The sequence below is a fragment of the Euleptes europaea genome, chromosome 2, assembly GCF_029931775.1.
Source record: "Euleptes europaea isolate rEulEur1 chromosome 2, rEulEur1.hap1, whole genome shotgun sequence".
Taxonomy (NCBI): Eukaryota; Metazoa; Chordata; class Lepidosauria; order Squamata; family Sphaerodactylidae; genus Euleptes; species Euleptes europaea.
The window spans coordinates 35,388,924-35,415,106 of NC_079313.1; the positions used below are offsets into that span (position 1 = coordinate 35,388,924).

A 26,183-nucleotide genomic window follows, 5' to 3' on the forward strand; every position below is an offset into this window, starting at 1 on the left:
AGGAAGATCAATGTTGTGAGCTGCTTTGGGGAGAAAAGTGTGGGTATAAATAGATAAATAGAACAATATATTTTAACGAAATGCCATGGGGGAGGACAATTCTTGCATGCCCTTCAGAAGACTAGAAGAGAAGGGGTTTGGCACTGGTTTCCAGGGGACTGATCCATAACAATGGAGCAGCAACCAAGATCTAGATCAACACCTAGTTGAAGCTAAAGGAACTTCTCTACAGGAAGGGACAGTGAGCAAAGATTGATGGACAGACCTAAGAGGGCTTGCTATTATGTGGCATGTTGCTGAGTCAGGGCTTGTGGTCTGGAAACAAGTAGGTGGGCAGGAACTAGAAGTCTGTAAGCAACACAGACTGTAAGAGTGGCACAGTGTTCAGACTGAAAAGCTAGGCTGAAGTCAGATGCTTTGTAAGACCAGGTGGAACCTTATTGGTCTCTTGTTTTACCTGTCTTCTGCTGAACTGGTAGCTGAAATACCATCCTCTCACTATTTGTGATGTAGCCTAGAGCTGGCTACCAACAGCTCCCTCCTCTGGCAAGCTACCACGGTGGCCAGAGAGTAAGTTTCCAAAATCTTGCTGAGAGAACTGCTGGAGCTTAATATGCTGCAAAGAATGACTGGTACATTTTATATTATTCTCTGCACCAGTCTATGTTTCTTTGTCCTCTCGTACACTTTGCTTCATTTCTCTGTCTTCTAAGCATGGCGTCTCTGTGTCTCTTTTCATGCTGCAGATGTCTGGGGAAAATTTCATCTCTTTGGCTCTTCTTAAGCTCATGTGCCCGTACTCTCATTCTCATTGGTACTTCCTCAAGTGCCATCATGTAGCATCCAAGGACACGGCATAACATGCACAGCCTTCTGGGGTTGCATTTTCTAGGGAGTTGTTGGTAGATCTATGAGCTGTCTTTTTCATTATCTATCACAGCCCACTCCAAACAAGTTGAGACATGCCTAGGTGTACCATAGCAAAGAACTCTCTGATACCATGCTGACCACCTGGGGCAATGAATTACACTTCCAGTGGAATCAGTTATTTCAAAACCCTTCCTAGGGCCATAGGATGTGAAGGTATTTCATTGGTGATACATTGTGAACGCAGCATTGTTATAATCTCAGTGACAGGTTTGGATTCTTTAAATAGCTGGTGAACGCAAGGGATATCCACAGATAACTTGGAACCACGGCCTCGGAGAAAACTCGGCTGATACTTTGGAATTAGTTGTAGTAGCACATTTTCAGTGGCCCAGACTAGTTTAAGAAAATATTCCTTCAGTGAAGTGATATCATGTAGCACTTGGTTAGATGCACCAAGGGTGTTTCCAGACTATGCGCTTGTTCAGTCATGGTAATATTTTTGTGCGTGACCAGCATACAGATGTGATGGCATGCTAATACACTAGTTGACCACAGACTGGATGGCAACTGTGGCAAAGTCTTTACTGAACTTGCCTAATCCACACAGGATCAGAATGAAGGGAACAGCAACCAGTTCTGTTCTAGTATATCCCCATTCAACAAATGCTGTCTTCCGGTTACCACCTTCTAGTCGTTTGCCACTTATGGTGGCCCACTGTCAAGCTCAGGTGTCTGCCTCTCAATCTATGCAAAGGACTCACTCAGACAGGTGTGGTCTGAAGTAAAAATGCTTCATTCAAAGACAAGCAGGCTAAGACTACAGACATGACCACTCACAGGCACAGCAAAGCAGGCAATACTTTCCTAGAAAAGTTACTAGACTAAAAGCATTTCTTTTGGGGTCCTGGCCCAGCATTGCCAGGCAATGATGAAGATAAGGATTCCCACGGCTGAAGACTCAACACAGCCCATGTGCTTGGTCAGGCTAAACTGAAAGCACAAACACTAAAGAAGCCCTGGGAAGCAAGAACAGGCCAAAGCAGTGCTCGGGACCTTAGGTCATAAAGTTGGACCATCCAGCTAGTCGCTTCTCCTTCTAGCAACGACCCCACATAGCGCACTCGGCTCTCCTCGGAGGGGAACGTACCTTCCTGTTCCCTTATGAAACCGTCCACTTGGATCACAAAATAGGGTTGCACGGGAGATATGATACCTAAAAGGTAGCATATCGATCGACTTCTGGTGGATCCAGGCAAAGAGCAGCACAGGGTTCTCCATGTTGCTCTCAGCACCTACCAGTAAGGAGGGGAGTCTGAGGAAGGAGACCCCTGGGGGTGAAGAATTTTTTTCAGACCCCCCCCCCTCTTCAAGGTCCACAAGTTTTGGTCCCCTAGCATCCTTCAGCGGGGCCAATGAAACCAATTACGTGTTGGGCTCAGCCCAAGTTGTCCCGCAACTGCCATCTTTCCCCCCTTTTTTCTTTTACTCCTCCTCTTGTTTGGATGTTGACGGGGAAGTATCCAGAACAAGCCATTGGGTAAAACAACAAAGCAACAATCCGGCAGGCCGAAAAAGCAACTGGCGGAACGAGGGGAATGAGGGGAAAAGCGGAGCTGAGTGAATGGAGCAGCAGCCGGAAACCAGGACTAAAAATGAAAGTTAAGTAAAATAGCCAAAAGAAAGCATAAAGACTCTGAACTTAAGGGCATTTGCTTACTGTAACTGGAGAGGTTGATTGAGCTGGGGGGAGCGAGAGGCACTTGGTGGGGGGAGTGAGAGGCACAAGGCTGTAAAGTTGCTTTCAATTTCTCAGCAATGGGGCGGAGGCAGTGGAGGCAAAGCGCGCAGAAGAAATTCTATAAGGCAACAACAGTCTGCGCTAGAGACAGAGGTCTGTGCCAGCCCAATTGCTAACTCCCCGGCAAGAGAGCCAGTTAAGCAGAAATAAATTTGACCTTGAGTTTACTGGGCTTGGCTCTGTGCCCATTGTGACTTCTTCAGCATCCGGCTTCTTCATGGAAGTAGACCATTGGGACAGAAGAATAGAGACGATCCTGACAAGCTAGATGACAGCGACATCAAGTGGACAACATAGGAATAGCTACCTGCAATTAATTCTTTCCCACAGCAGCTAATAAATTTGAGCCCTGCTTAAAGTGAATACTTCTACCCTACTAATCAAAGCTAGAAAAACTAATTAGAATCTAATAACTAATAATAAATTAATTTTGGGAATTATCAATCTATTAATCACCAATAAATGAATTTAATATATTAACCAAACTAATCACAAATTTTGGAAGCTGAAAAAAGTCTAGTAATAGTAAGAGGTGTTTAGCTAAAGTATTTTTAAATTATTGCAAGAGATATTTTTAATGAATTCTAAAATGGCCGCAATTAAATGTTAAATCGCTAAGTGTGGATTAATATGAAACAAGCTTCACCCAAAACACAGGGGCAACTCGAGAATATGGAAGAAAAAGTGGAAACAAGGCACAAGACAACAATTCAACAATTTTCTACAAACTTACAGAACTTTTTACATCAAACAGGCATGCCAAAAAATAAAAAAGGAAAGGGGAAAAACTCAGATGATGAAGAGACTCAAGTGGAAGAGCTCAAGAATTTGATAATAAGACTAAGTGAGGAGAAATGCAAAAAACAAGAAGAGAATAAAATAAGTCTAAAAGAGACTTTACAGCAAAGCTTGCAAGAGAGTAATAAAAAAACTACAGGATCCACTATCAAGAATAGAGGGAAAAAATAGATGACAACAGCAAGGAGATAAAAACACTTCAATCCAGGCAATACAAGATAGAAGAACAATTGGTCCAACAAGCCATTACGCTGAATCTGCACGAGGATAAGCATAATTACGCAGAAGAACTTTTTGACCATCAGGACATCATCAACCGTGAGCAGAATCTAAAATTTAGAGGTTTGGGGGGGAAAGTTTGGCCTAACAGACCTCGAAACGGAACTGCAACAACTATTACAAGAAACATATGAACTGAAGGAAGAATTTTTGAAAATAGAAAAGATATTTCGGATCAATTCGGCATATTCCAAGAGATATCTTACGTCAAGAGATATTCTTGTTAAATTTACACATCAGAAGACAAGGGACGAGATTTTACGTCTTGAAAGGGAAAAACGCCTCAAACAATTTGATGAGTTAAGAGCAGCCTTGCATAAGTGGAATATCAGATTTCGTTGGGTTGCACCATATGCCCTGGACATTTCTTTACCAGATGGATGACGAACTGTAAGAAATAAAGAAGAAGCGGACCAATTGTTAGCAGAACTTGCAAGTAAATTTCATAGAGGGAAATCAGGTAGAGACCAAAACCCACCTGAAGAAGAAGGTAGAGAAGATATTATAAAAAATAGAAGAGGGCGTAGACAAGAACTCAGAGAGTCGGTCTTGGGACTGGTCCACATAGATCCACATACTCCACAACCAGAGAGAGAACAAGTTAATTTTCTATTGGACGCTGCTAAACCGTTTGTTTCACCGGAGACTCTTTTGGAAACAGCACAGGAAGAAAAGAGACAAGCCGAAATTTTAGCACTTAGAAGAATACCACTGGAAGAAGAGGAAGATCAGGGAGAAAAATCGAAATTAGACAAAGCAACTGGAACAAATTAGAATGGAGAACTTAAAAATACTTTCAGTCAATGTCAACGGACTGAATTCACCAGCAAAAAGGAAAAAAAGATATTTTATAAACTTATTAAGGAAGATTGTGATCTAGTTTGTATCCAAGAAACACATATTAAAAGTTCCCATGAAAAGTTTGTGGAATGTAACAAACTAGGAAAATTATATTTGTCATCTGCAACAAAGAAAAAAAAAGGAGTTGCAATATATGTCAGGGGGAACAAACTGTCCATTATTGACTCATTGAAGGATGAGAAAGGAAGATACCAAATTTTAATAGTACAAGGGGCCAATGGGACAAAATATACAATTGCAAACATATAAGCCCCCAATCTAGCCAAGGAGAAGTTTTTTAAAGCTTTTTTTGAAGACTTAATTGGGATCCATCAAGGAGAAATACTGATCATTGGGGATTTTAACGGAGTGCTGGAATCAAAGATAGATAAACCAACCCAATTTAAAGGGAACAAACTACCAAAGATCATTTTTCAATTTTTGAAAGACTGGGGCTTAACTGATGGCTGGTGATTTAAACATCCAAAAGAGAGAGACTATACTTTTTTTCCAAACAGACATAATTCACATTCCAGAATTGATTTAGGGTTGATTTCCAACACTTTACTCATCAACCTAGAAGAAGTGACCATTTTACCAGCGACTTATGCAGATCATAACCCATTGAGACTGAAGTTTTTTGGGGAAAGGAAAGGATTCAGAAGATGGTGTATGAATGACAACATACTGCTTAGACAAGACATATTAAAGCAATGCCAAGAAGAGATTAAATAATTCTTCATACAGAACGCAACATCGGAAGTAGAAGTGAAAACAATATGGGACGCAAGCAAAGCATATGTGAGAAGAAGATTGATTGCAATCACATCAAGAGTAAAAAAAGACAAAAAACTACAGTTGGAGAATTTATACTCACAATTACAACCATTGGAAGAAGAACACGAGAAATTTAGAAGTACACAAGTCCTTGCTAAAATACACGAGTTGAAACATAAAATCAACGGGATTAAAGTTGAAGAAATGCAGAAAAAACTAAAATTTGTGAGACATAAATATTTTGAACGTGCTAATAAACCTGGAAAATTCTATCCAACATGTTAAAAAAGTGTTGGAAAAAAGAAGGATCTTGGCAGCTATGAAAGATGGCCAGTTGACAAACAAAGACGACATTCAAGAACTCTTTACAATGTTTTATAAGAAGCTATACCAGAATAATGACACGGAGCAATTGGAGTTAGAGACGTATCTTTGGTCATCAAATTTAAATGTTTTTACACCAGATGATAGTAAATTATTAAATCAGAAAGTAACGTACAAGAGATTACAGGTGCTATCAGGAAGTTGAAACTAGACAAATCTCCAGGACCAGATGGATTGATAGCAAGTTATTGCAGAATGATGGAACAAATTTTGGCCCCTCAATTACAAAGAGTTTTTAATGAAGTATTACAAGAGGGCAAATTTACCTGAATTGTGGAAAGAAGCATATATTTCATTAATTCCAAAAGATGAACGAGATAGTTATTCTCCACGAGCGTATAGACCGATCTCCTTATTGAATGTGGATTATAAATTATTGGCATTAATGTTAACAGAAAGATTAAAGAAATGCATCTCGAATAATAATATACCCTGATCAAACAGGGTTTATGCCAAAAAGACAATTGAAGGACAATGTGAGAGTGGTATTGGAGGCTATTAATCACATCAAATTAAATAAGAAGAAAGGCGCTATGTTGTTCCTAGATTCTGAGAAAGCTTTTGACAATGTCTCTTGGAACTTTCTTAAGAACATATTGAGGCACATGGAATGCGGAGAACAGTTTTTGAAAGCCGTAAAAGCAATCTATACAATGCAAAAAGCAAGACTACACATTAATGGCATGTTAATGACACAATTTACAATAGAAAAGGAACAAGGCAAGGCTGCCCTCTATCTCCTCTATTATTCAATTTGGCAATGGAAGTGCTGGCAAACAAAATCAGGGCTGATGTAAAAATTCAAGGCTTAAAATATGAGGACCAAGAATATAAAATTATAAATTATGCAGATGACATGGTGTTGATTTATCAAAATCCAAAGGTATCAATGAAGGAGATCTTACATCAAATAGACATTATCAGTTACTATTCAGGATACAAACTGAACAGACAAAAAACAAATGTGATGACCTTCAACATGCCTACTGAAGAACAAACAGATTCAAACAATGCTGCAATGCTCAGTTCCGAAGAAACACATAAAATATTTAGGAATAAAAATTCCCGCTGGATCAGTCACACTATTTTACCTAAATTATAAAGAATTGTGGACCAAAATAGAAGAGGATCTCACAAGTTGGAACAGATTACAACTATCCTGGTTAGGTCGAATAGCAATGATCAAAATGAATGTGTTACCAAGACTTAACTTCTTCTTTATAACATTACCAATTAGAATTCCATCGATGTTACTGGCTAAATGGCAACAATCCATCAATAAATTTGTATGGAACAGAAAGAAACCAAGAATCAGATTTTCTGTATTACAGGATGAGAAGAAAAGAGGCGGGCAGGCTATACCAAACCTGAAGTTATACTATCAGGCGGCAACGCTAGTAGCAATAACAGAATGGATTTTAAAACCAGAAGATCACAAGATCAGATTGGAAAAGGCATGCCTGGAACAAGGTTTCCATCACTGGCTATGGCCTAACAAACCGAAGGCGATTCCAAGAGAAAATAATCAGGAGAATCTGACATTCCATTTGTTAAAAACGTGGAACGGACTTAAAGGAACTCTCAGTCCATCCCCCACTGGACTTATGTCACCGACAGAATCATATTTGGATTGGACTGGTTGACTCAGGAATGACTTTTTATAAAGACCTTATTAAAAAGGATGGGGAAATAAAGACACTCCAAGAGTTGACAGAAGCTAACATCAAATTGTCATGGTTCACATACCAACAGGTTATTCATGCCTTAAGATCAAATGATATACAAAAAGGAAAAGAAAGGAAGCAGATGGAATTCAAACAAATAATTACTAAAACCCAAGACCATCTTTTGTCAAAGATTTACAAGATGCTATTGGCCACAGAAACAGCCCCTGAACAAGTAAAGACGTGTATGGTAAAATGGATGCAGAATTTTGGGGAAATGATACCCATGCAAACATGGGGGAAAATGTGGAACAAAGAAATCAAGTTTTCAAGCTCACAATTAATTAGAGAAAATTGGTATAAAATGTTTTGTAGATGGCACTTTGCTCCAAAGGATTTACAAAAAAATGTATAAATCAAACCAAGCAAACTGTTGGAAGTGCTCGAAGACTGAAGGAACCTACTTTCATCAATGGCGGAAAATGATACAAACTGAATGACAAGCGATGTTCCATGTGAATATTGAACTACAAGCTAAACATTTTTTGCTTGGCATAGTTCCACCACAAATCAAACCTGTAAACGAAGAACTTTATTAATATGGGATAACGGCAGCGAGGCACTCTACTCAAAATACTGGAAGGATAAGAAGACACCAATGCTAAAAGAGTGGATTACAAAAATGTATGATTAGGCTGACATGGCAAGACTAACCAACTTGTTGCGAAAGAAAATGATGGATGAACGCGAACACAGATGGCAGCCTTTTTATGATAGAATTGCTTTAAACTTGTAGTATATATGTAACCAGAGGAGTAAATATAAAGTAAGACAAAAGAAAAGATATTAGTGACATTTATTGAAAGTGTTAGAGTAAAATCATGTGTATTAGTGCGAGATAGGCTTCATAAATGAGAATACAATCATTAATTTTGATAACAGCCCAGGCTAATTGTTAAAGTTGATAAGGGCTCGGCCTGGATACTAACCCAATAATGTAAGTTCCCAATTTAACTGTCCCCCTTCTTTTTCTGTATCCTTAAAAAAATCTAATAAAATATTTTTTTTTTTTTTTTAAAAGATAGCATATCTTGGCAAAAAAAGGGGGTGTTCCCGGGCCGAAACGACTTAGGAGGCTGCCTAATGGCGGCCCCGCCCCCAGCCTGGTACCATTACAACCTGGGAACGTCTTCCAGGATGCCGGTGTGGCCTTTGCCAGCGTTTGGACGGAAGGCTCCGTCAGCATGCTGGCCCGGCCTGACACTGCCACAGCAGTGGCCAGTGACCGGCATCCGGGCCTTCCCACCAGTGTTGGGGCAACTAATGCTGGCATAACTTGCCCAGACGCTTGCGCGGGGGGGGGGGGTGTTGTACACCGGCGCTAGCCCTGCCAGGCCTCCTAAAGGGTTTTCGCCCTGGACGACAGCGCGGCTCAAGAATGGGCTTTAAAAGGTTTCTTTATGATTTATTATCAGTATATGTTTTGTTTGTATACCTATTTTATATACCTATATACCCGGGGTCGCATAAAAATTTCTCAGGGGGAAAGGGGTCGCGAGTGGAAAAAGTTTAAAAAGCCCTGCTCTAAACCACTGATACTCAGTGGCTCGGGAGCCACATGTGGCTTTTTGACATGCCACCCATGGCTCTTCTGAGAATCATTCCCCAATATGGTCCCCACTCTATGTTTCAGGAATCTGGGCGAGGCCCTTGCATAGTAGAGACTGTGGCTAGCAGTTGGTTCCCACCTTGAAACAGCTTCCACCAGAGGAATGGAAAACCTGCAAGCCTCCCTGATGATGATGGCCGACCGCATGCCAGGGATGGAAGCAGGGTTGCCAGCTCCAGATTGGGAATGGCCTTTACCTTGAGACCTGCTGCCAGTCAAAGTAGACAGTACTAGTTTTAATGGACCCTGAAGCTGGCACACATTGTGGGGAGGTGGTCTTGAGGTTTGAACAAAAGCTATACTTTTATTTTAAAATACATTGTATTGTACACAGTAGCTTGAAAAATGACAGGATTTGGAATTAACTAAGATAGTGGCAGTCTAGAGAATTATCAACAATACGTGACACTGTTTAGAAAGTTTGGTCTATTCAAGGTAGGAAAGCCCAAATGAAGCTAGTTTGTGTTCAGTGGATATATTGCTACATTATTTAAAATTTGGCACTGAGAGATTTGGCCAACATTTCCAAATAAATATTTTTTTTTAAAGAAAGTGAACATTAATATAATGGTTTTCTAATGCTCAAGTTAGTTCTGACATTTGTTTCTCCTGCTTTATCCTGTTAACATTTGCAAATAATACTGATCTCTCCAAATGGCTTAGTTTTTATTATTACTATTGAATAACCAGTAGATGGCAGTCTTGACCGCGAAGAAATATTTCCTTGGGAAAAACTACCTCTGAGATTCTAATGTATTCCATTTTCTGAAGGGGGGAAATCCTCTTGCCGAGGATCTCAGTTACATCAAACGGCCTTAACGATGGGGTAAAATGCTTGGCATTAATTCCTTGAGTAATTAGGTTAATGCCGCAATGCCGTTTAAGGAGACTTGGATAATTACTTCATGTGTCAGTCAGTCTAAATCGAAACTGATCGGCAGTTTATTTTATTTTTTTCTGGATGTTAAATATTAATTTTAAGAATCTGTGTCAAAGCAGGTCACTGCTAACTGATCTTAATTGGTTCAGAATGGAAGAAGATTTGTGCAGTTCTTCTCATTCCGTATATGAACCTGCAGAGACCCAGCTCCCCAACATCACTCTGAGCTCTCCTCCTCTGCCTCCTCTTACACCCTTTACACTCCCTTCCAACAGTGTTAATTGGGACAATATTCTTTTTCGAAGAACAGATGTTTGTATCTTAGGCATGAGGAAGGCCATGGGCCTGTACGCAGCACGTTCTTACCCCCCAGCACGGGTTCCTCTGCAGGTCATGGCGTACAGGGAAGGCAGCTCCCGTGGAATCAGATACTTGCCTTCCTGTGCAGCGAGGTCAGACATGGGGAAGTCTTGTCTTTCTCTTCCTCTGTCCCCATTTTCATCAGCTATTTTGTCAAAGTACTGAGGGGAACGTCGGAGGTACAGAAAGAAAAACACTTCTGCTGCTGCTGCTTCTGTGGGGAAAGGAGTATAGCTCTAAACACTCAGGACTGGTTCACACATCCATCTCTTGCTGTCTCTCATCACTCTGATGCTGAGGTCTTGATCACAGGGCTGCTAACACTGGATAGTGTTGATGTTGGAGGAACATGAAAGTGAGGCCTCAGACCGTTCTTTGCCACATGTAAGGCATAGTTTGTCAAGTTCTGTTTCAATATTATTTAAATGTTAAGAATGAATAACATTCACCCAAACTTCATATAAAATTTACGGGGGGGGGGGATTTAGCTTGACCCAAAGATAGGAATTCCTTTGCATGGATCTCACATTAGGCAAGCCTCTATTTTTCAGCTCCCCCACTCCCCAATCTGTAATATTGCTTACCTACCTTACTGGGTTGGTATAAGGATTACCACAAGGTAATAAATGGAATGTTCTTTGCACATGTGAAAGATGGTGTTATTGTCTCATAGGTTATTGTTGTAATGGAACATATCCCTTCTGACTCAAAGAGACAATCTTTATCGTAATAGCAGGAGGTTCTTCTTTAATGACCTTTACATGTCCAGCGGCCACTCCAAATCACTGGATTTTATGCTAACTGCTCCCTTTTTCCTGCCCAGACAGTTTGAATCAGTCTTGTGGTTCAGTTCAGGGCAGGCCAAAGAAAGAGAAGAAATATTGTCGAAGGCTTTCACGGTCAGAGTTCATTGGTTCTTGTAGGTTATCCGGGCTGTGTAACCGTGGTCTTGGAATTTTCTTTCCTGATGTTTCGCCAGCAACTGTGGCAGGCATCTTCAGAGGAGTAACAGATCACTTCAGGATACAATGGTTCCATATTAACATACCATACCATCATTAGCACATTATCTTGATACTTACAGGACAATGATTAGCACATTACTTTTGCAGGACAATACTCAGCTCAAACCCAACCCCTTTCTGACTATATATTACTCTTCCTACACCCTTGACACTGAGAGACACTGTCCTTCAGTGTTACTCCTCTGAAGATGCCTGCCACAGCTGCTGGCGAAACGTCAGGAAAGAAAATTCCAAGACCACGGTTACACAGCCCGGATAACCTACAAGAACCAAAGAGAAGAAAGCTTCTCTTTTACAGTTGGTTGGTAAAAAGTAGTCTTAGAGAGCTGCAGAGAGCTGTATAATTGCATTAAATGTACAGATGCTTTCCCCAAAGTACTGCTGCCCATCTGGGTGCTTATCTCCTGCCCTTAGCTCAACATGTTTGAAGATAAACACATACTATAAAAACACCTTAAACTTCCATTTCTCTCTTGGACTCCACACAAGGAAGCTGGCCCTGTAAAAAGTGGCTCTGAAACTTTTCTACCAAGTGTTTCATTGGGCAAAAGAAAGAGGTAAAAGTAAATGCAAGACCAGATGAGTGTGGACTATTGTGATTTCTTGTGCATGATGCAAGACTCCAGCTTTTTTTCGCTTGCATTTATTCAGTTAACTTTAGAGCTGCCAAACTTTGGTGTTTGCAAAAAAGACCATGAGCCAGGCCTGCCCATAATTAAATAAGGAGAATTACAATCACAAGAGGTTTTGACATTAATCCTGGGATCTCAGTGCTTCTTTTACGTCATAATGTTTCTTCTGTGCAACTGTTTTAGTGTGTCCTGTTAATTGCTATGTTTTTGTTTTCCCCTCCCTTGAGTTGTCCATTAACCTGTGCCTTTCATCTTCAGGATCATTTTGCGTCAAAGATGACCGGAGGTGCCTGTCAAATGCTTGCCAAAAGGACTCTGATTGTAGCAGGGCTGCAGAGAATGTTAGCTGCCGCTGCCTGGACTCACCAAGTGACATTTCAGCAGAGGACTGTGCTCAAGCCGACGATCCTTGTTCCTCCAGTCCTTGTTTTCACAATGCCACCTGCTTAAGTACTGCAGGAAACCTCAGCTTTACTTGCAACTGCCCCACGGGGTACAATGGGACTACCTGTGAAACTGCCATCAGCACGTGTGACTCACATGTTTGTAGGCACGGAGGCACATGCCGAGATGAGCCTGGTGGCCTTGTCTGCTCCTGCCCCAGAGGGTACATGGGTACTCACTGTGAAATTGACATTGACGAATGCTTTTCCAACCCATGCCTCAATGGAGCAATGTGCAGAGATGGAATTGGTGGGTACTCCTGCTACTGTGTTCCAGGCTACCAAGGGAGGCACTGTGACCTAGAAGTGGATGAATGCATTTCAGAGCCTTGTCTAAACAACGCAACATGCCTGAACTTGATAGGGAAGTACTACTGCTTTTGCCCTCCAGAGTATACAGGTAAGAGACCGTGGCACAGTATAGATTCACACAGATGGAAACATGCTCCTCTGCATTTCTTAGACGACAAGGGTAATTCAAGGGTACAAAAAGGCAGTGGGACTCATATAACCAAACAATCCCTTACAGGCAGCACAATCGGGAGGGAGGGTAGCTGCGCTATGGCCAGAGACAGCACAGCCGAGCCACCTCCTAAGCAGCTTGCTTTGCCGTAGCCAGCAACCCAACAAGGACGTTCTCCCAACCCCTGTGGAACTGCTGTATTTTTGCCAGTGAAAGTTCACGCTGATGAATGTGGGCATTCCTGTGCTAAGAAGACTCAGGGAGCTAACGCCAGCCCCAGCCCCAGGCACACCCCCTTTGGCACTGGCACAAGGCCCTGTGCCTGAGGTGTATTGGTGTGCACGGCTCTGTCGGTGCCCGTGCGTGGTGCTGCTGCACCACTCCCTGGCGCCATTGTAAGTGCCTTGATGCTGTCATAAATGCCCCTTATGCCGGCGCAAGTGGCATTTACACCAGGGTCGGGCCGCCTCCTCAGTGCTTTCACTCCCCGTCTTGTGGATTGCGCTGTTAGTGCTGGAGTGGTAGTCTTTTGTGAGGTAAACATCATCTCCTCAGTTATGACTGCTAGCTATCAATATGTCCCATTTTCAGACTTCTGAGGGGATGTATAAATGTTTAATTTTCAGATTTTCTAGTAGCTGAAGTGCAGTGGATTATCTGTGTACCAAATTTCAGGTTTCTAAGTGGTGTGAAAAAATATTTTTGATACCTCCATGAGTCAGTCGTGCAGCACCTAATGTCTCTGCCACCTCAGTCGTAAAGAGATGGAGGTTGAGACTCTGCATGCAGAGAGTGACAAAAGTCATATAGTTCTCTTCTTGAGAGAGGCAAGCCAAAGAGAACTATCTTGCTATTCTCTGTGTCCGACTATTCCAAACTATGTGATTCACCCAGATGGGCAGCTACATAGCCATCTCTGGAATATTCAGATGTATCATCCAGCAAACTCATCCATTACATAAAAACAAGTTGAGTGCCCACTGGGAATTGCTAAGGTGAGAATTAAATAATTAGGAACTTTCCCCCCAACCCAAATATCTCTCTTTGGAATACTTTAAGTTCTTAGGGCCTTGAACCTGGCCAATTTTTCCTCTCCCTGGCCCGACTTTATCTTTGTCCCTTTCACTGACATGCAATTGACCTCAACATGCCATAGCTTCTGGAGGGTGATGAGTATGCTGAGACCGCACCAGGCCACTTTAGGAGTTTCTTTCTTTATAAACAATTTACAATCTAATACTTGTCTGTATATCTAAGGAGTTAAGAAATCCCTACTTTGTCTGATGATGGCCCTGGTTTGCTGATCTGTTTATGGGTACCTATCAACTTTTATTATGAGAGGGAAGAAGCTGGGGGACTGTTGGGCATCACAGGATGGAGGAGCAATTTCCCTCTGTCCCCCAAATCTTCTGCTCCAGAATGTTAGAAGTTAATGTACCATTCCCCATGGAGAATAAATATTCACTCATCAGTCAATTTGTAGTTTTTTCCCCCCTTGAGGGTGGGGGTGATGTTAATTCACAAAGGCATATTTTTTTTGCATCCCTGGGGAGTCCTCTAAGTACATCAAGACCCCCTACCTCATCTATGGGTGGCCTGGTTTAGTTAGTTTTAGAATCAGCGGGGGGTGGGGGGGCTTGCCTCTAGACTGTTCAATACAGTTGTGATTAAAAGCTCTGAATCACTAGCCCACAAAGTGTTTTGGTTACCCCCTTTTACTTTATGGAAGGTTGTGCTAGTTTCCCAGGCTTCTACTGGTTGGTGACTGATACACCATACATCCTGTCTCACCTACCTGTTACAGGGTTGCCAACTGGCCTGGAGAAAAATGTCCTGTCCCTTTAATAGAGGCTTTATGTGATGCTATCTACCAGGTGATGTTATTTACCTCTGTGCCATGAAAAGTTTCAAGTGCCAATTTATACACATTAGCCTCTATTAAAGGTGCAGGATATATTTCTCCAGGCCAGTAGGCAACCCTACACGATGCCACTTAGCATGCCCTGCAATTAGAAACTTATTTTTTCCTTTTTGTTACCTACTTCCCATTTTTTGCAAATTCTGCATTCACATCCCCCATTCTTCCCTATCTTTAAGGTTACCCTTTGCAGCAAGGCTAATCCTGCCCCTTTCCATTAAACTGGAAGAATGTACCACTTCATATGGTAAAGTACTAAAAAGCGTTGCCATATGAGAAAAAACCTCCATCTGGAAACCTCCATTGTCCACCATCACAACCAGTGAGAACTGGAACTTTGACAGATCTCTCTCTAGTCCCAGGTTTTTGGAGCCTGAAATTTGGAATTTTGACAATGTGCGGTATGGGCCCCACAAAATGGCTGCCATGGGAGGCAGAGCCAAGCTTGGGACTACAACAACTTTTGGGGGGGGGGCAGCCTGTACAGGGAAGAGAAGAGCCAAGGTGTGTGTGTGGGCTTGAGACGGAAATGGCCAAGGCAGGCAGTAACTTACCTGCAGTCATGCTGTGCAGATGACCCAAGGGACTTTTAAAATGGTGCATGGTAATGTCCAATCAGTGGCCAAGGAACCAACAGTCAGAAGCCCTGCTAGGCAATTGACTCATCTGGTTTTGCCCACTTTCTATGAATGCTTGAATGCTGCCAGCAAAGATTTCAGTAGGGAACACTGCCCTAGAGCAAGCCAAGACAAACAGAAATGAATTGCTGAGCTTTCTAATGGGGAAAACTCTGTTGAATGGGAAAAATCCATTGGAAATAAGAGAACCCTTTGCTAGTATCACAAATGAGTCAGTGGGCAAACCCAATGGCCAGTTCTTTAACACTGTTTAATCCAAAATAAGATTCCATTAAACATGAGTTTTCTACCAGGTCTGTAGCCTTTGTATTAAAGTTTTTCCACAGAATGGTTATAAGGCACAGAAATGGATAGGGGACAAACCCGTATACACTTTAGAAACATGTTTTCATATTGGTTTCCTTATCAGAAGAGGGGGAAAAACTAAGCTATGCCTTTCTTTCCCCCCCCCCAATACTCAGCTGTTGCAGTGCTTTGCAGCATGCAATTCATACACCAGCAAAGAACCACCTTGGAAACTTACACCTAAGTATCCTATCTGGCTAGGACAGCTCTAGCTTGTTCTTGGAAATGGAAAACTAGAGCTTTTCTCAGCCACTATATCTGCTCTGGCTGAGAATAGAAGCCAGTCTGGATTTCTTCCTCTGGTGCAGCACTTCTGCTAGTAAAGACTCTTGCTTATTGCTTCTAATAGAAGCAATTACCTGAGGAAGTGTCCCAGGGTAGAGAGGGCAGCTCTTCTCAGCAAGCAGAACCAACGGTTCCATGGCACCTGTTCAGAAATTTTGTGGAACATCCAGAAAAAAATGTCCTTCCGTAATGAAAAACTCATTGTTCCAAGGACCAAACAAAGAACTGGAACCTTCACCAATAACTCCACTCAAGATTATTATTACAAATTACAGAGCCAGGTTTTTTTTTCAGGCACAACAGCATGAAATGTATTTTGCATGCTGCAAAACCTGCTTTTATGGATCAGCTAGTATGTGCATAGTCAATACATACAGCATAGTATGTGCATAGTAGAATGCCCTAGATATTCAATATTCACCTTCCAGGTTCCCAGGTTCCATTCATCCACAATCTATTCCTTTTTTTGTTGAGCAGGTCACATCACATGCTAGACTTTGTCTCTTTCTTTTGAAGCCCTTCTGTATCCTCCACAATCAACAGTCATCTTTACCCGCCTTTACATTCCTGGATCTCCATGCCTGCTTGGTTTTCCTATCGATCTTCTTGACCTACAGTATTGTATACAACTTTCCCTCTCATATTAAGAACCTCCAGGTTCATTCGGCTTTCTCATCATCAACTATGCTACCTACTGTTTCCATATAATGCAGAGTCAGCTTGCTTTTTCCTCATTTTCCTGTACCACCTTCTGGACACCATCCCATTATGTTCCTGACTACCCTGTAAGACTCTCTTACTGTGAGACTGAAGGTATTGAGAAATGTTGAAACTCTTACAAGTAACATTTTAAACTGTGGGTCAGTATTTCAAAGAGAGCAACACTTTCTGAGAAGTATTCTACACTATCTTCGATACTATTTTACAGAGTTGCAAAGAGGAATGTTCCAACACCCCACAATGTTTTGGAAAAAACACACACCCTGTATTTCCTTTGATAGATTTTTATCTTTTTGGTGGACACAATAAATACTTCAATACATTTTTAATATGAAAACATTTTTGTCTTTGACTTTTTATTATGGAAAGAATAAAAAGCAAATTATTACTGAATATAATTCCTTGTATATGGGCCCAAGAACCAGCCCAACACAATGGGCTTTTCCACGTTGTTGTTTTTTGTCAGTTCTGGCCCCATACTGCTTCGGTTTCTCCCCTGATTTCTGCACACACTTTTGTGCCTTTAATATTCACTTCAGGTTTTTTGGCGTCATCCCCCTCCGCCCCCCGCCCCCGGTTTTTTCTGGTTCTTTTGAGACCACTTTTACCCCAATGTTCTTCTGGAAGCCAATTTTCATTCAGCTTTTTCCTTGCTTATAGTATTTCTGTCAGTTTTCTTTGCCCTGCCCACTCCTACCCACCTCCAGCCCACTGTTGCATGATTGGACTGTCATGGTCAAAGCACTCCCTGTCTTCTCCTCCACCCTGAAGATGAGTGATTTCTTTTTCTTTAATGACACTGAAATATTGATATATCACTGGAGTGTTGTAACAACAGACTTAGCAGGTTCTTGGAATTCTAGGGATGCCAACCTCCAGGTATTACCTGGAGATCACTTGCTATTACAACTGATCTCCAGCCGATAGAGATCAGTTCATCTGGAGAAAATGGCCGCTTTGGCAATTGGACTCTATGGCATTGGAGTCCCTCCCCTCCCCAAATCCTGCCCTCCTCAGGCTCCACCCCTAAAACCTCCCACCGGTGGCAAAGAGGGACCTGACAACCCTATGGAATTCCCAGCTTTCATTTTTTTAAAGTCTTTATCCCTTTCCCTCATGGAGATATAAGGAAACAGGGGACTAGAGACTTATTTTTTTTAAAAAAAGAAAGCTGGGAATTCAGAGACCCTCCCAAGCCTTACAACACTCCAGTGATATATCAATACTTTAGTGCCTTTTTTTTTAAAGGGCGTACTGTGACACCACCAATGACACCACCAATGATGATAGCACCCTCTGTTGAAAATCCTCACTATTTAAGCCATGTGCGGAAGAAAATAAACTGACTCCACAACTGTGAAAATGCATGGGGTGGACTCACATGTGGAATAACTGTGTCCAAACTGATTATAAGGCTTGTGGCTGGTTTTTGTTGTTGTTTTGGGCATTTGCCGTCAAGTCACAGCTGACTTATGGCAACTCCATAGGGTTTTCAAGCAAGAGACATCCGTAGGTGGTCTGCCATTGCCTGCCTCTGTGTCAGGGCCCTGGTATTCCTTGGAGATCTCCCATCCAAATACTGGCCAGGGTTAGGGCTGAGAATGAGTGACTGGCCCAAGGTCACCCATCAAGCTTGCATGGCATGAGTAGGGATCTGAACTTGGGTTTCCCAGGTCTTAGTCCAATACCTTAACCACTACACCACGCTGGTTGTCTACTTGTGGCTGTACACCCAAGAAAATCAGGAGTAAGTCAAGTATGCGGAAAAGCTCAGTATGTTCTTAGATTAAATGAGCCTGTTTTATTGCTAGATTGTGGCCAGTGTATTCAGGAGCAGAATGTTAGGGTATATCCTGAGGCATTCTTACTTTGTTTGATAATAATGGGACAGAGATGACTCAGCATTTTTTCCCTGGGATCAGAAAAAATTAAAATAGCATTATAAAGGCTAAAAACCTACAACTGACCTTACATGTTGTAGTTTTTTCCTCGAACTTTTTCAGCAGTGTCAAAAAAGGCCTCCCCCCTTTTTTTGAACAATTTTTCAGCACCCTTTGTAAAAACATTTGCTTAGTCATTCACACTGCCCTCAAAAATTCCATAGCTGAAATATTCATAGAACCAAAACTAATTGGTTATGAAGAATTCTGACATCCCATTGACTATATGAACCTTGACTGGGTGGCATGATGTCTGTGACTAAGCCATTGGAAGGGTGAAAAAGCTTCAATCTGGGGGTAAAAAATAACAGTGAAAAAGTGGGGCCAGGAAAAATGACTGCGCCACTGAGTTCCAACACTGTATCGCAGACAAACACAAGTCTTTTTTTCAGAAGATTTTTTTGCTCCATTAAATTGATACTTTCAACCCAAAAATGAAAGTGGGGAGAAATTCAATGCAGCACTGTCTTTTTCGAGAAAAAAAAATAATGCGCCTAAACAAATCAGGCTTACTGGGCAATTTCCAGAGAGGCAGAGAGGAAAAACAGCAGACGCTTCATAGAATAAAAAGACATTATGATGGCTGTAAGCATTTTCAGAGAACGAGAAATAAAAAACATGGTTTAAACTGCTTTCACACACACATACACACACTCCTGCCCCCCCTCCAAATCTCATGAGGTATGTCAAAAGGTAGCAACAGATCTCTTCTGTTGACTGGCATGGACTTCATTTGGAAGCCTGCCTTCAGTTAAGATCCATCATGCGCTTGCCGAATGTTATTTCAAACAAGAAGCTTGTTGCCTTCCTGCCACCCTGCTGCTACCAGTAGGTGTCTCGGCACAGGCCAAGTGATGAGAGAAACTACAGAACAACAGGAAAGCCAGAGAGGAGAAAGAAGGAAAAGCCTATTAACTGCTCGCATGGCCGCTCTGAAATGATCACATCCAACCTGGGCCTCCTGTTGTACACAGGAAGCGGCATTTGTAACAGGCCCTGTCAGCCAGACCCAAGGCTATAGCTGTAGCACAGGAACAAACTTGCCTTGATGGATGGGGGTGGGGGGGTATATGTCCCCTTTGGGGACAATGGGAGAGCGAGAACCAATTTAAAGTGAAGGAGGGCAGAAACGAAGAGTTTAGACAGGATGGGGTTACCCAGCAGGGCTGGTGACCTTACTGTGAAGAGACGTTGGGAAGCAGATGCCAGAAGGGGCACTTTTTGCTGCCTCCAGCCACTCCAGTCCCTCTGTATGTTATGTTACCTTTTCACTTCATTTCGCCTGATTTTTTGAACGCTCTGACAATGGTAACCCACCATCATGTCACACAGGAAAACAGGGACACTCTGCTTTACTTGTAACCACTACTCTGACACAATGGATTGCCATCTGAGCACCTTTCGCTCCTTAGACAGTACTTGAACCCTCTTCTCCACCTCTTTGTTGTCACATTTATAGTCTGTAGGTAGGGTTGCCAACCTCCATATACTTGCTGGAGATCTCCTGCTATTACAATGGATCTCCAATCGATAGAGATCAGTTCACTTGGAGAAAAGGGCTGCTTTGGCAATTGAACTCTATGGCCTTGAAGTCCTTCCCCTCCCCAAGCCCCACCCCTAAAAAACCCCGCCGGTGGCAAGGAGGGACCAGGCAACCCTATCTGTGGTAGGCTGGTTTCTGAAGGGGGGTATGCCAGCAAATTAAAAATATGAGAATGTTTAGCACCACAATAAATTTGGTTTTCCTTCTTCTAGAACAGGTGCAACTGAGTCCACACTCTGCATTTGGATATTACCTAAACAGGTAGCTGTTTCAGAATGCAAGAGAAATTGGTGGTGGAAAGTGCCATCAAGTCACAGCTGACTTATGGCAACCCCGTAGGGTTTTCAAGGCAAGAGATGTTTGGAGGTGGTTTGCCATCACTTGCCTCCGCGTGGGCCGAGAGAGTTCTGAGAGAACTGTGACTGGCCCACGGTCACACAGCAGGCTTCACATGGAGGAGTGGGGAATCGAACTGGGTTCTCCAAGATCTGGGTTCTTCTCTAATCGCTACACATGCTGGCTCTTTAAGAGAAATTATGCAGTGGTATTTTATGGCCATATGAATGCATTGACATTACAGTTAGGGTACATCTTTTCCTTTTTTAGCAGTTTCACTTCTAAAGACCTTGGAAGGGGCCTGAAATCTGTCATGTGTACACACTCTAACAAAAGGCCTTCTCAACATCTCTCCCAAATGGTAAATGGAATAGCTGGAGCATATGTGAGTAGGACTTGTGATGTCTTTTCTCCACAGCGTTCCGGGGATGTGATCAGTTTGGGTCAATTTCACAACGCTTGAAATCTTGCAAAAAGAAATGCTACTCCATGGTAGATTCACCATATTAATTATGATGGTCATTTGACTGTGTGTGGACATTCATTCTCTGAGTAGTTCCCTTGTAATAGCTACAACCTACGTTGAAATAAGCTATTGAGATGGTGCTGGATCGGTTGTTTTCAGATGCTGTCAGCTCACATCCTTAAGTAACTGTGTCCCAATATTTCAGGAGAACTGTGAAATCTGTATGTACTGTATTCACATGGTTGCACTACAAAACTACTCTGCACTGACAAACATGAATGAGGCATATGTGGGCACTTTCCATAAATCCCTCCTGAGGGAGATAGAAGATGATGATGAAGAAGAGTTGGTTTTTATATGCCGACTTTCTCTACCACTTAAGGAAGAATCAAACCGGCTTACAATCACCATCCCTTCCCCTTCCCACAACAGACACCCTGTGAGGTAGGTGAGGCGGAGAGAACTCTAAGAGAGCTGTGACTAGCCCAAAGTCACCCAGCTGGCTTCATGTGTAGGAGCGGGGAAACAAATCCAGTTCACCAGATTAGCCTCCGCCGCTCATGTGGAGGAGTGGGGAATCAAACCCAGTTCTCCAGATCAGAGTTCACCGCTCCAAACCACCACTCTTAACCACTATACCACGCAGGCTCTAGGAATAGAATAGGAAGGACCCATGTGATAAAGTTTGCCTACATGACACACACACTTCTACATTGCATGGAAAGTAGTCCCAAGGGTGCTAGAGATTTAGAGGCAGCAAACCATGTTGCATATATGTCAGTCTTTTATAAAGCTGGGTCAGAGAAGTTTTCACTTCCTGAGATCCATCCAGCTTCTGTTTAACTCTGCAATTGTGTGTACAATCAAGAAATGTTCCTTCACGTCTCCATTTCCTATCTGGCAGACACAGCTGGATTCTGAAACCACACCTCCGTCCCCCCTATGTTTAAGAGCCCCAAGAACCAGGCTGCTCAAAAGAACCCTCTCCAGCTTGTTAGCCCGCTTCCAGCTTCTGGAGTTGAAGTTTAGTTGTTCCTTTCCTCTGTTTTCATTCACTTTCATTAGGGAAAAACAGAGAGGCTATCTGAATGCTGAATTGTCAGGACCATGAGGAGTTAAAAGTTGAAACAACAGAGGAAAGAAAGTGAGGTGTAAAATATAAACCCAAAGAGACTCCACTCTGTTGACATATGGCTTTAGAACAGCTTCCAGCAGCAATGAGTAAAATAATAAGGGTAATAATTCCATAAAGGGGTAGTTTGCTGTTTCTGCTGCAGTAAAGTATTGGATTTTAAAGCCTGCTTAACAGAATGATTTATCAGAGGCCATTTTGGAGTTGCTGTTGTTGTTCTGGTTGTTGTTTGGTTTTCCACACCTCAGTGCGAGATGTGTTAAATGCACGAGCCAGAGGGATTCTTGGACGAAACCCCTCAGGTGTCTCCGCTGGTAATAAAAATCCTCATTTACTCTGTCAGAGGGAGCTTGCCTATTGCTATTATCCCAGCCTGACACCATGAATCACAGTGGGAAATCATCCAGCCTCATCTCATTTCCCTGGGATGTTAAAAAGCTTATAACTTTTGATGTGTATGCCGAGGACTTGCAATAAATCGACAGCGGTAATGCTAACCAAATGCTCTCATTACCGGCTTTGGGGTTGCTACTTGCTCTACGGGCTCTGTTTTATGCGCCTGGTATGCCGTATGCTTTTTTTCCCCCTCAAAGAGCCGAGAAATGTCTCACATAATTCTCACACAAATGGAAGAGGTTATAGCACATGAATAACAAGAGGATGGAACATTTAAGGCAGTGGAGGGGGAGAGGAATCTGCATTTTTATTATGATAATGTTCTGCACATGTGTGCTTTGTTTATAATGCATGTGCTAAACAGCTGTTAAATAATGGAGCACAACTGGTTTTCTGGATCGGCTGCAGCATTTCCCCTTGTGTTGATATTCTGTAATCCTAAAGCAGCCTAGAATTAGGAAAACTCACACAGAGAGAGGTTTCTCATGCTCCCAATTTAGTGTGGTCAGGCACAGCTAGGAAGCATCCTGGGGAATGGCAGGAACCTCCCATGGTGAGTATGTGAAGACAAACCAGACCAAGTTTATGCACCCCTCACATCTGGATTTTGAGATATGGGAGTTTAGTCTTTATGACGGATCTATTCCCTGATCCCAGCCAGCATTCCTACCCTGAGTAATGGCATGCTAGTCCATCCCAGGTTTTTTTAAGGATTAGAAAGACTTGGGGAACTGTAAGAAGAAGAATGAAAGAGTAGATTCCTGGATATCTGGGTCACTAGAAACAATAATCGTTCCCTTTGAAACACACAGCCAGGCAACACCTGCTATTTCTAATGTTCTTTAGACTCTGGTAAAGCCAATCTTTCAAGGCATATCTATGTTACAAATGCATATTGGTTTATATCAGTTGCACTGTCCTGGCTCCACCCCCCACCCCCAAAGAATTCTCAGAATTGTAATCTGGTGGTTTGGGGGATTTTTTGTGGAAGATCCCTGTTTCCTCTTACAAAATTATGGTTCCCAGCATGGGGTTCCAAACCCATAACTTGTGCTATGTTGTAAATGTTTATCTAGTTATAAATTTCTCCACTCTCAGCTGGTTAGAGAAAAAGCTCAGGAGTGCACATATGCAGAGGGGGTCCAGACATAAAGAAACAGCCAGTATTTGTTTATTGATCAGTAAGTTGCTTGGTATAATAGACGAATCCTGCTGATGGTGAAATCTGTCATATGTCTTCAGTTAAAAACCACAAGGCATCATGAACACAAGCCGGCTAAAGTTAAAGTGTACTTTTTGTTCCTATTGATTTCAGTTGGTTCCCATGCTTGGATGTTCCATGTATTTCCATGGAGAGAAATCCATCCATTATCCATGCATTTGAGTCAAGCACTTGGAAGTCCCTGGTGGCAGTGCTTATGTGCCCTGCTCTCTGAACCACAGTCAGAGGTCTTAAGTGGAGGGAATTGATGATTTGATCTCTGTTATGCTGGAGCATCACCCATATAGATGGCCTGAAGGTGGTATTGCAGCTGCCAGCCCAGCTGGGATCAGGTGACACAAGAAACCAATAGTTCCACCTACCTCTAAATCTGCTGACCAGCCTGGCTCTTCAGTGAACTGTGCAGAGTGAACTGCTTGTATGTTGCCTGTCCATGCCTGATTCCCTTCTGAACTACCTCTATGACTCTAGGCTAGGGCTGCCAGGTCTCTCTTTGCCACCAGTGGGAGGTTTTTGGGGCAGAGCCTGAGGAGGGCAGGGTTTGGGAAGAGAGGGACTTCAATGCCATAGAGTCCAATTGCCAAAGCAGCAATTTTCTCCAGGTGAACTGATCTCTATCGGCTGGAGACCAGGTGTAATAGCAGGAGATCTCCAGCTAGTACCTGGAGGTTGGCAACCCTACTCTAGACCATCAGCTCTGAAGACATACTTAAATCAATCAATCGTTTATTATGGTCATAGAGCAGCAGAATAAAATATATATTAACAAAGTGGTTATAAGAATATACATACAATCTTCCATTATATATATATATATATATATATATATATATATATATATATATATATATATATATATATATATATATATATATATATATATATATATATGGAACCCAGTTTTTTTATTTTATATGAAGACATACTTAATTATCCTACTGAAATCAGATGGACATAAAAATGTATTTGTTCAATGCTGCCTCTCAACATAAAGTTCACAAAGCATCTCACAATGTTTAAAAAAACACAACAAAGCAATGTATGAAATGGATACAACTTCAGTGAAAATAGCATCAGTAACAGTCAAAACTATAAAGCACTGAAAAGCAATAGAGCTGTGAGGGGGGAAATGAAATGAACTCTCACCAAATATCAGGCTTGATTCACCTGGTATGTTAAGCCACCAGTCAGTTACAGGAGAAAATTCCATAGACGCTGTGCCACACCTGAAAAGGCCTTGTTCCTGGCAACCACCCATTTTGCTACAGAAGGCAGAAACACAACCTTCAAAGGCAGCTCCAAGGTAAAGTGCATTTCACTAGTCTAACTTGGATGGGATCAGAGTAACCAGAAAGAAGCATAGCTAGGAAATCAACCAAAATTGGTTATAGATGCTATGCATCAAAGAGTAGACCTGAACTTTCATCTCCACATATGGGTCTAACAACATACCCAAGCTGTGAATCCAGGACGGGCTTATACCTCAATGTCTGACTATGTTATTAGCCAACAGTTCCTTATTCTTAATGGGCCTGTACTTCAGTTTATTATTTACTTTAAATATGTTACCCCATTAATTTTGTTGGGTATTAGATAGCGAGCTTTGTTACATGTCAGACAGTTAAGGGGTTAATATTGTAACTGACCAAGTGGTCAGTTTTGGTGGCCATTGAGGCCGTGCCCAAGGGTCACGTATACAACTATTTTGCATGTTTAACTGCTTTCGATTTCTTTGTTAGAAGAGAAAGCAGTTGCACACTCTTGCTTCGACTGCCAGCCAGGCAGGATGAGAGGCTCTCCTTTCGCTAAGGATGCCTACTCATAAGTAAGCTTAGTGCCTTGCCAAAGGCTTTTGGCAAGTATAGGAAACATAGAATGTAGACAGGATTATTTGTTTTGTATCCCAGTGACTTTCTCCCTACCCTGAGTTAAAGATTGTTTATTACAAAGACAAACGCTTTGTGTCTTTTGTGCGTGTGTGCGATCTCCAATTCTCTATAGTTCAAGAGGAACGATCCATTCCCTCTGAATTGGTAGCAGAAAGTTAAGTACCGGGGATCCCTTCACTGGAACTGGGCCCCGAATTCCTATAAATTTACCTGACTGCAACCAAGAAATCAGGAGATTGAGACTGGGAAGGGCAGCCATGAAGGAACTAGAAAAGATCCTTACATGTAAGAGTGTGTTGCTGGCGACCAAGATGCAAGATAATACATACCATAGTTGTTACCCGAATTAGATAGTCTCCACTGTTGTTGGGGTAATTAGCGTTGAAGACAGAGTTTCTAGCAAGAGGGGGTAACTTGGAGATCTTTTGATCTTTGTATACATGGATAAGTCCTTTGGAAAACTCTCAATAA

General features: G+C 42.1%; 1 protein-coding gene across 1 annotated transcript in view; it reads left to right on the forward strand.

Moving 5' to 3' along the window:
- Window positions 1–26,183, forward strand: part of CRB1 (crumbs cell polarity complex component 1) — a 168,632-nt gene that overhangs the window by 36,801 nt on the left and 105,648 nt on the right. Inside the window, 1 exon segment of the mRNA XM_056867569.1 lies at window positions 12,235–12,819. Within this exon segment, the coding sequence (XP_056723547.1) occupies window positions 12,235–12,819 (585 nt within the window).